We start from the raw sequence: 11,029 nt of genomic DNA, 5'->3' as shown, positions 1-11,029 counted from the left end.
AACAAACAGAAACAAAGGTATTTCTAAGTTTTAACAAAGTTGTGAAGAAGTTTTTTACAAAGAAGACTAATTACTGATGGCTTCTGTGAATCCTGCTCAGATGTAGCCTTGATAACTTCTGTCCCAGCTTCTTGGAAGTCAATTTTGACCTTTAAAATATATCTCAATTAGTAGTTCGAAAATATGCAGTAAGGCAATTTAGTTTTCATGGTCACTTTAAAAGTTTTGGTTATAGTAGTGGTTACTGAGCTCAGGCTTCACGCCATCTTCATTATTATGGCAGCCATAAAACAGTTTGCTTTTAGTAAATAAAAAGTTTCTCCTTTTGTAGTTTGGATCTTTTTTGAGAAAACTTGTTTAGAATGAATGTATATATCGATTTTAATAATTGCAGCATGTTGGGGTAAGGATGTCTATTTCCTCTCTTTCCTGCAGATTTTAATTTTCCAATCTAGTCGGTAAATTTATAGAACAATAAAAACTGCTTGTGTTAGTTGACTTTTTCAGAAAATCTTTAGTAAACAAACTTAGGAAGTAGATTCCTAGAAATATCTTTTTTTAATATTTATTTATTATGTATACAATATTCTGCCTGTGTGTATGTCTTCAGGCCAGAAGAGGGCACCAGACCTCATTACAGATGACTGTGAGCCACCATGTGGTTGCCGGGAATTGAACTCAGGACCTTTGGAAGAGCAAGCAATGCTCTTAACCACTGAGTCATCTCTCCAGCCCTGGAAATATCTTATTAATTATCAAGGAACTGATTATTTCCTCTAGAAAAATACAAAAACTGGGGCTTTGAATTATTATTGCCTCTGGAAAGTTGTAAGAAAGGGCAGACATGGTGTCTGCTTTTGAAGTTTGGTTTAGGGATCACAATTGTGCTTCTTTATGACTTACTCTGTGGGCAAATGTTACAGTAATGATTTGTGTTCTTTATGCTCTATTACATAATGGTGTCAAATCACTGTTGAATTTATTGCGTTTGTTTGCTTGTCTAATTATGTATATGGATGTTTGGTCTATAAAGATGTTTGTGCACCAAATGCATGCTTGGGAGGTGAGCACAGGGGCCAGAATGTCTAATCCCTGGTACTGGATAATATAATCAATATAAGCCACCCTGTGGATGTTGAGGTTGAACCCAGGTCCTTTTGAAGAACAACCAGTGCTCTTAACAACCTCTGAACCACTTACCCAACTCCTGTTAAACTAGTCTTAACACCTACCTGTGGAACCTTGGAATGCATGTACATTTTAATAACACCTTAATATTATTTCTCATAATATAATGTTCTCATCTTAATAGTATTTTATCATTCAGGGCTTCGTATTCTTAGTTAAATACAGAGATAGAATAAATTTAAAAAGGCAATCAAATGTTTACATTATCATTTGTATTTTATTTTCTGAAAATCTTCATAGTTATCCATTTAGAGTAAGGTAAATATTATTTCACTTTGGTCATAAAGATAATAAACATAACATAAAAAGGAGCACCTGGTGTTTTGAGACTGACTTTATACTGGTTAATAATAATATACAAAAGTGTTTGTTTCTGCAGTTCTGATTTGTACTGAGAAATCAGCATTCTTTGCCAACATTTCTTTAACTAGAAGTACACATATCAAACAATGAAACACAAAACAGTATTTTGTCATTATTGTAATGTTGACTTGAGAGCCTGCTTTCAGAGGATGCTCCCAGAGGTCAGCAAACAACTCAAACTGCTAGTCCGTGGCACTTTCTTCATTGTCCAGAGGGTAGTAGTAGGCTTGATTTCAAGATTGGCGGCCTAGGCGGGAGCAAAGCTTTCTTTTGGAATGATTTCATAATCACCAAGATAGCAAATAGCTTCTGTTCTCAGTGGAATAATCTGGAGGACCTGGTATTTCATGGGTGGGGGGTGGATACACTGCAAACTATGCTAGGCTTTCACCTAATCCAAGCATTTATTTTCATCCATGTGTTCATTCACTGGTAGTCAACAAATATTTGTTTCCTTCCTTACATCCCTCCCTGCTTCTCTTCCTTCCATCTTCCTCTCCTTCTCATCCTATCTCTTTCTGCTCCTCCTTCCTCTTACCCTCCTTCCTTCCCTGCCAATTCTCCCTGAAAACTCCTCATGTAGGGCCAGGCTGTCTTCAAACATGTAATGGTTCTCTGCCTCAGCTTCTTGCCTGTTGGAATTACATTGGTGATTTTTTTGAGTGATATATCCATAGACTACGGTGGTTAGCAATCTATGCTGTTCACTGAATAAGTTCAAAGGCAGCTAAGAAAGAGTGGGATAAGATTAGACAGATATCTCTTCTCCTGAGCTGTGTCTTCCCTTGGTTTTGGTGATTTGGTTCATATTGAGAAGGAAAATTTAGGTCAGATACATTTTAATATTTGTCGACATAGAACCTGTCCTTTGGCACTAGTTTGGTTCACAGAGTGGGGAATGATTGTACAATGATGGCTAAGTGAACTCCCAAGAGTGTAGTTAGACTGTGGCTTGGACTTGGCCTTTGCTTGGCCATTACATAAGCCAGATTAATGTCTAATTTTTTTAAAAATTTAATATATTTATTTTTATTTTATGTGTATGAATATTTTGCTTACATGTACCTGTGAACTGCGTGTGTGCCTTGTGACCCAGAATTCAGAATAAGGCATCAGCTCTCCTGGAACTGGAATTACAGGTGGTTGTGAACAACCATAAAGTTGCTGGGAAGTGAACCCAGGTCCTCTGCAAGAGGTACAAGTGCTCTTATACACTGAGCATCCTCTCCAGGCCCAACCTCTGGATTTTTTCTTTCTTTTATTTTGTGAGTCAGTAAACACCATTAGGCTAGTTACTTTGAAATTTCCATCAATCTCAAAATAATCTTGATGTGTCCATACCCCTATGTACCAGTTTTTAAAGTCTCAAGAGAAGAAAATGAATGATTCAAAATTCATTCTACCTGAAAACTTTCCTGACTGTTAACTTTTCCAGTCTTAGATCCATCTTCTCCACATAAGTACACCAATGTTGAATGCTGGGAGAAGGAGGCTTGGTGGAGGAGTCGCCATGATGCTCCCACTCCAGACAGATGCAGGTTAAGATCCTCTCTGGTAAGCCAGCTCATGGGCTACACAGAATATTAGAAATGGGTTAGAACAATATGTAAGAGCTAGCCAATAAGAAACTGGACCTAGCCGGGCCAGGCAGTGTTTGAAAGAATACAGTTTCCATGTAATTATTTCTGGGTATAAGCTAGCCATGCGGGCGGCCGGGTGCCGGGGACGCAGCCCTGCCGCTCCTATTTCAACAGATGGCGCCCAACGTGGGGCTAAATCCACTTAAAAACCTGAGAAGCCTTAAAAATAAGGGAAACAGAGTTTAACACAGATTTTTGCTGTTTTGTTGGTGACATGCTGTAGAGAGATTCCTGATTCAGCAACAGCAGCAGAGAAAAAAAGCTGCGTCATTTTAAAGCGCGGCTTCCTGGTGCTATGCTGCCAGCGTGAACTCTGGCTTTAAAGCATTTCAAGGCTTTTATGGGACTGGATGTTTCTGTTCCCACTTGGGATCGGAGGAGATTGCTCTGAGACCTGCCGATGGCTCAGCGTTCCCTGCCTACACCTGGGCAGATGGCGGAATCAGGCTTAGGCAGGCGGAAGAGCATGGCGGATTCCTGCTGCCATACAGAGACGCGTTTTCAGACTGCGCAGTGCTCTGCGTGTCAGATTTGGCTGTAACTTGGATAAAAAGAGTTTCTGTGCTGCACACTCAGTCTCAAAATTAAATTGCTGATTGCGGCTCCAATGTAAACTGCTGTTTGCCTGTAACTGTGCTCAGCTCAAAAGCACCAAATGACTCTGAGGCAGGAGCGGCTGCTCCTTGCTGAACTGTGCTGATCTCAGGCAGGAACTACCGTAATTACCTTAAAACCGTGCAGTTAAGGTTTAGACTGGGCAGGACACAGGCAGTACCGTATTACCTATACATGGTGCAACTTAAGTTTTTAAGAAATGCTTAACATTTTAAGAAATGCTCCTGGAAAAAAAAAAAAAAATTACAGATTCACAGTAAAACAGATTCAGACACCGTTGGATGAATGTACGTAGGCTTGGGGAAAAAAAGAGAATATAAAGAATAAAGTTAATGTCTTAAAAAGAAAAAGGGTAAAGTCTTTAAAGAGACAGAGTACAGAAGTACAGATAGTTATAGATTAAGAGAAATAAAGAAAAATAAGCCACGTAAAAATGAAAAATTCACAGAGAGTCTGGATTATGTACATTGTGTTTTCTTTAAAATTTTTGACTGTGAAGGAGCTAAGTACAAAGAGACATTTTATTATATGGGCTGCTAAGCTGAACCTGCACATATGTTCTAAAGGTATCTTGACTTCAAAATTTGGATCTAAGGATATGATGCTTTGGAGAGGGTCTTCTTTTGTTTCCACAGAGGATGTGACCCTATGGATTGCATCTATCCCGGTATGGTATGATAGACCACGCCCTCCTGAAAGGTTGCTGTGAACACCCTCAAAAAATTACTTCACTCAACTGCCAACCGAGATGAACCTGACACACAGGTTACACCCTAAATGATCTGATTAACAGTGCCCCCATTCAGCAGGAAGCAGTTTGGAGAGAAAAAACTACGCCCATGTTCCCAAATATTGTTTATAAATGTTCTTTTACATTTAAAGGGGGATATGATATAGATATGAATAATTTGCATTGGTATGGATTTTAAGGTCAATTTTGTTATATGTATATGTATTTTTGAACTTGATTAAGGTATTGTGATTATGTAGTTCACTTAAAATGTAATGTATAATTAGGAAATATAGGTTGTTAATGGATAATCATTGCTAATAGTTAAGCTTGTAGTCATGTTAGTTAGATTTTCTAGATATATAGAGATATATTTCAATTAGATAGGCATTCTTCATATCTTTCAAAGACTGCAGAATATGGCATTTAAAATATTTTAATAACTTAGGACTTTTCATGACAAGGAGACACGTCTGCTCCTGGCAGCACCAGCTACTTCAAGAGGAAGATGGGCATCGAAGAGGATCCTTATGGAGTTGGATAGTCATTTGGGCAAGAAACTGCTCTTGCCTGGACTGTTGCATAAACTGGACACAGAGAACCCTCAGAGAGAGGACTGCTGAACTTGCCTAAAGGTGAGATGGTCTTTCGGGGTTCCTGATTCATGAAAGAGTCTACAAGACATTCTACAGAACACAGCAGAAAGTGACTGAACTGTCTTTAAAATTTCCTGCTTCATGGAAATGTATCTGGATACCATGGGCCTGTAGGCCGAAGATGGATGCCCCAACGGTACAGAGGAACTTTGGGTGACTGTCCAGGCAGCGAGATGTCTCTGTCATTTCTAGAGTTTTCTTATTTCTTGTTTACTTAGATAATATTATATCCTTCTGGAGTCTTTGATGGAGTTGAAGAATAAATAGTTATAGTTTTCCTTAGTTATGATAAGAGATAAAATAGATATAAATATTGTAACTGTAATTCTTACTTGATAACTGTTTTGTTATATGTAATTTTACTATGCTAAAGTTAAAGCCTTTCTTTTTTGTTTAAACGGAAAAAGGGGAAATGATGTGGGAATGATTTCTTACTAATAAAGAAACTGCCTTGGCCCATTTTATTGGATAGAAAATTAGGTAGGCGGAGTATACAGAAGAGAATTCTGGGAGAAAGAAGGTTAGAGGAAGAGTCGCCATGATGCTCCCACTCCAGACAGACGCAGGTTAAGATCCTCTCTGGTAAGCCAGCTCATGGGCTACACAGAATATTAGAAATGGGTTAGAACAATATGTAAGAGCTAGCCAATAAGAAACTGGACCTAGCCGGGCCAGGCAGTGTTTGAAAGAATACGGTTTCCGTGTAATTATTTCGGGCATAAGCTAGCCATGCGGGCGGCCGGGTGCCGGGGACGCAGCCCCGCTGCTCCTAATTCAACACACCAAATTAAGAAACTTAGTATCTTATATTGATTATATCTGTCCTTAGAGCTTGGAAGATCTGAACTAAGAGCAGGAATCACCTCTCAGTCATCTTTATATCTAGCACAGTAATTAGTACATAAGACATCCAGTAAAGTCGTTGTTGAATTTCCAGTGGGTGTTAGGTATGTGACAAAGTCTTCAACCTCTGCAGATTTCCAATCTGACATAAAAAAACCCACCTTGACAGGTGCCACCACTGGGGAAATCTAAAGTGCTTTCCATAATTCTGTGCCTCAAACAGGATTCCAGAGAGGAGCTGGACCTCTCAATAAATAAAGATAGAGGTTGATGTGGGACAAAGGTCTTGTACCCTGTAAAGATCTGTCACTTATATTGGTTTAATAAAATGCTGATTGGCCAGTATATAGGCAGGAAGTATAGGCAAGGTCACCAAGAGCAGGAGAATTCTGGGAAGAGGAAAGGCTCAATCTACAGCCATCACTCAGATGCAGAAAACACCAGATGAGAATGTCTCTCTGATAAAGGTACCAATCTATGTGGCTATCATAGACAAGAATTATGGGTTAATGAAAGAAGAGTTAATTAATAAGAAGCCTGAGCTAAAAGGCCAACCAGTTTATTATTAATGTAGGTGTCTGTGTATTTCTTTGGGACTGAACAGCTGCAGGACCAGGAGGGAATGAAACCTCTGTCAACAGAAGGTTGTGGTTAGGAGGAAGATAGTAACGATGATGATGGTCTTCAAGCCTACCTAACTTCATGTGTGGCCATTGCTCCTAGACTACCACAGGGAATACTGAGTTCCAGTAGGAAATGTGGAGGTTTACTGATCTTAGTAATCTCGTTTTTCTCCTATGCTGTGGTTTTGTTTGTTTGGATTTGGTTTTGCACTTTCCATCAATTTTGGCATTAATTCCAATCATTATCATGTTATATTTGAAATATTGAGTAATGTGTACGTTTCTGTGGGCAAATGGTCATCATGTCATATTGTTTCAATGCTAAGTTATTATGTATGTGTAGCTGAGGCCCGCAGCGGCTCCCTATGCCTCCAACTACTTCCATCACCAGTCAACCACAGATGATTAGAATTGAGAGCATAAAGGTAGTTATTTCCAGAGGCCCTCATCAAAACACAAACCTTCATTGACTTTTTCTAATAAGTCATGTCTTCCATCAGAACCTTAGGGCTGAGTCCTTCTGAATTTGGGAAGACATATACTCCCCATGACTTTCTTTGACTCCCCTGCTGTGAGCACAGTCTCTACTCAGAATAACTTGTATTATAAACAAACTCCTGAAAAAGAATGTTTAATAAACCCACACATTCCTACTGGGTGATTTGCTCTAATGGGAGTACAGCAAGTAAATATGAGGCTCTGTCAGGAAGAATTCTCTCAACCCATGACAGGAGTGGAGGATTCCTTGTTAGTATAATTCCTCTTCAGGGAGTCAAAGGTGAGTTTCCAGCCACTCCAGAGAAATATCCATTTAATTCAATACAATGAAGAGTATTTTATGTTGATCAACATTGAGGATTTTGTGTTCTTCCCTCGCATTGCAAAGCATGAGGTTATCATTGTGAATACACTGAAACTGTAAGGACTTGGGATAACATTTTACTTTTAAAACATTTCAGGGGACATGGTTTTGTTTTGCTTTGCATTGTGTTGGAAATGTTTTTGTAATTTGAGATTATTTCCTTTTATAAGTAGTTTAAAATATACAATCCAGTTCCATCTGTTGCATATACAAAGCCTTGCTACTGACAAGTGTTTTTCTTGTTTTCTTTATTAAAGTTGATTCAAATTAAATTATAACACAAAATTCTTAACAAGCAAAAATAGGTGATGTGGGAAACAAGGGATCCACATGAGTAACTTGCAATTCTATTGAAAGAACCTACTATGACAGTTTGAAAGCACCAACCATCTACCTCCAAGAGATATACAGAAGCAGATGATCTCCAAGGAAACCAGTGCTATGTGGTTAGTTTTAGCCCACTGTGGTGAAATGTACATCACAGAGCAGACACCATGCTGCAGTGTAAATATGACTCTTGGATGCCATTGGAGCTCCCACCTTCACACTCCAAAACATGATAAAAACAGACTCTTTCTCTGACAGAACTCTCCCCAGCACGTGTTTCTCAACTAAAGAAACATCTTCCCACCCAACCCTGGTATTATTAGGGCATAAGACTATAAAAAGTGGAGTAATAAATATTACCTTTAAAAAACTTTCAAGAGGTATCCTACTTTAATTGTTAATTTATTTGGTTGTATTTATCTCAGGTAGATTGACAGCTACCAAATATCAAAAATCCTATAACTATGAAACTCATTAAATATGTATGGAAGATGGGTCTTCCTTAAAGTCTTAAGTTGGACCCTGAAAGGAAAAAAACAATGGCTGAGGTGTCCAGTCTAATCTTCAGACTCTTGTCTTATATGACAGTAGACTCCATCATACAATTTTCTCAAAATGAAGTTATTCTACCAAGAAGAATACAAAGAACATTTTCAAAAATTAGCTTTATATTTAGAAGATGAGAGAGATCTGAAAAAAATCATTGAAATTAAGAAACCCAGCAACATTTTCTCAGAAAATAGCAAAAGTGTAACAAATATTCAAGTCTTAACTATGATTATTGAATTAATGATAGGGTCACTTCATAATGAAAAAGAAAAAGAAACATGGCACCCATCCCCTTCATCAAATACAAACAGAAACCTCTCCAGATAGAACAGGTTAAAATTATTACCAAATGGCATCTTATTCAATCATTAAGAGACTTAGTAACAAATGAGAAATGAGCTTTGCTAGAAAAATGCATTGGATGGCTTTGGCATCTATGTGAAACTCGGTTTGTTTTTTCACCACTGACAGAAAAAACAATGGATATAAGATATCTCCCTGCTCTGTTACAACACAGGGCAAATATATGGAACCTGTTCGCCAGCTCAGGGCAGTTCTGCTGCAGCGGTATTGTGTAACCTGACAGTCTGAACCGTTTACTGCCATGAGGCAGCCAACACTACCACACAATATGTCATTCATCACCCTGATGGTCATTAACATTCTTAGGTGGATGAATTATATGAAATAATGTTTTAAATAGCTGTTTATATCCTGAAGAATTCCTCACTAAAAGTGTAGGATTTATTTGATCAGAAAAGTAAGTACATTATTCTATCTTAATTCCTGTGTGTCTCATGTAGTATACTTTATCACAGGCCATACAATGAGAGCTGGAGAAAAGTACATTAAAGAAAATATATAGTCTTGATTAATAAGAAAAATATAAAAACCATAGGAACTGATTTCAAAGTGAATTTAAAGTTTTTAGCAAACACTTTTAAAATGTGGTAGAATCAGCTAAAGGCCACAACAAACTTTTAGTACAGTCTGAAATTTGTAAGGCTGACCATATGGACATGAAGGCTGAAGCAGGTGAACTGTGTGATATCAATATACACCAAACAATATTTACCAATTGGATATGTGTTGGTGTAAATCTAGGAGTAATGAGCTAAGTTAGTTCAGCTCCAGTTTTCTCAGTGGTGCCAAAGCCACTGGGAAAGTGGAACCCCTAAACTTAAAAGTCTAGAAAAGTTGTTAGTAGGAAAGTCTGAGTTCTGTTCTGTTTGCCGCATCCATGCTTCTGTCTGTTAGTAAAAAGATGCTCTCACTCTGCGGCCCTTCAAGGGCTGTGGTGGACGATGATTGCTCAACAGAAAAGCTGCCGTCTCTCCCTCGGCTGAACACAAGAGGCTACGGAATCTGGCCAGCTGTTGAAAATTAGAGCAGAATTAATTTCACCATAGAAAGTCAGACTGAACTTAATGAGCTGTGTGGAAAAGATAAAAGAGTTATAATCTGTCCTCTACCAGCATCTAAAAATATTGCAAAGCTAAATTTCTAAGTTGCATGTTACAGATCATAAAGAATTGTTCTGCTAGGTTCCCTTCACTATACAAAAATGATAGATCTGGCTGACTCCCTTCCCTCTTTGACCACATAACATCTCCCAGCTCAGCCTGTTCCAGCTCTAGGACCGAATCCGAATCGGCAGGGCAAACGGGAGGGTGGTAGCTCCTTTGTCCCACTAGCCTGCCTGCAGCAAGCTAGGTAGGCCCTTTGTTTACGAGCCACCCAAGCAGCAAGGAGATCTGATCCCGGCACCAGGGGAGACATCGGGCTTGCATCCACAACCCACCCAGAGCTGTCCAGAGGAGTTCCATCTGGACGGTAGTCCATGTTTGGGTGCTGAGGAGTTCCAGCTCAACGGGACTGTCCCTGCTTCTACACTGAAAAGATACACCCAAAGACTCATTCACAGCAGACTGGACCAAGACACCAGGCCTCTCCTGGTTCCATTTGAAGGAGGAGATGGGAAGGCGCCAATCCAAGACTTCCTCCAACAACCTGAAAGGCAACATGACTTCACCAGAATCAAGGGATCCCGAAATAAGAAGAATTGTACACCCTATTCCAGAAGAATTAGAAGAAATCGACTCAAAAGTGAATTATATGAAAATAATAGAAGACCTTAAGCAGGAGGTGAAATACTGCCATAAACAATTAGAGATTACAAACAAAAAGGTAGAGGAAATGAATAAATCGCTCAAAGATACCCAAGAAAACGAAGAGAAACATGAAAAAGCATTCAAACAGGTACGGGAAGCGGTTCAGGACTTGAAGAATGAAATGGAAGTAATGAAGAAAACACAAACCGAGGGAAGATTGGAGATGGAAAATCTGGGTAAACAAACAGGAACTACAGAAACAAGTACTACCAACAGAATACAAGAGATAGAAGAAAGAATATCAGATACTGAAGATACCATAGAGAAAATAAACACACTGATCAAAGAAAACAGCAAAACCAACAAATTCTCATCACAAAACATTCAGGAAATATGGGACACAATAAAAAGACCAAACCTAAGAATAATTGGAGTAGAAGAAGGAGAAGAGGTGCAACTCAACGGCCCAGAAAATATATTTAATAAAATTATAGAAGAAAACTTTCCCAACCTAAAGAAAGA

At 38.7% G+C, this 11,029-nt stretch overlaps 1 protein-coding gene across 3 annotated transcripts in view; it reads right to left on the bottom strand.

Annotated features, from left to right (window-relative positions):
• Positions 1–1,437: 1,437 nt before the first annotated feature.
• Ca13 (carbonic anhydrase 13) overlaps positions 1,438–11,029 on the bottom strand; it is a 36,933-nt gene continuing 27,341 nt past the window's right edge. Inside the window, exons 6-7 of one of the 3 annotated variants that reach the window (XM_050161772.1) lie at positions 2,955–3,122; positions 1,438–1,798 (exon numbers count right to left, since the gene is read on the bottom strand). In XM_050161772.1, coding sequence (XP_050017729.1) covers positions 1,694–1,798; positions 2,955–3,122 — 273 coding nt within the window. In that variant the 3' untranslated portion in view covers positions 1,438–1,693. Of the gene's footprint in view, positions 1,799–2,954; positions 3,123–7,751; positions 9,770–11,029 lie in introns of those variants that run through there. The other 2 variants (XM_050161770.1, XM_050161771.1) reach the window with 2 other exon arrangements.

The sequence above is a fragment of the Alexandromys fortis genome, unplaced genomic scaffold, assembly GCF_014885135.2.
Source record: "Alexandromys fortis isolate MF-2015 unplaced genomic scaffold, M_Fortis_MF-2015_v1.1 scaffold_74, whole genome shotgun sequence".
Lineage (NCBI taxonomy): Eukaryota > Metazoa > Chordata > Mammalia > Rodentia > Cricetidae > Alexandromys > Alexandromys fortis.
The sequence above is the reverse complement of the archived record's forward strand: the minus strand, read 5'-3'. Positions and strand labels throughout refer to the sequence as shown.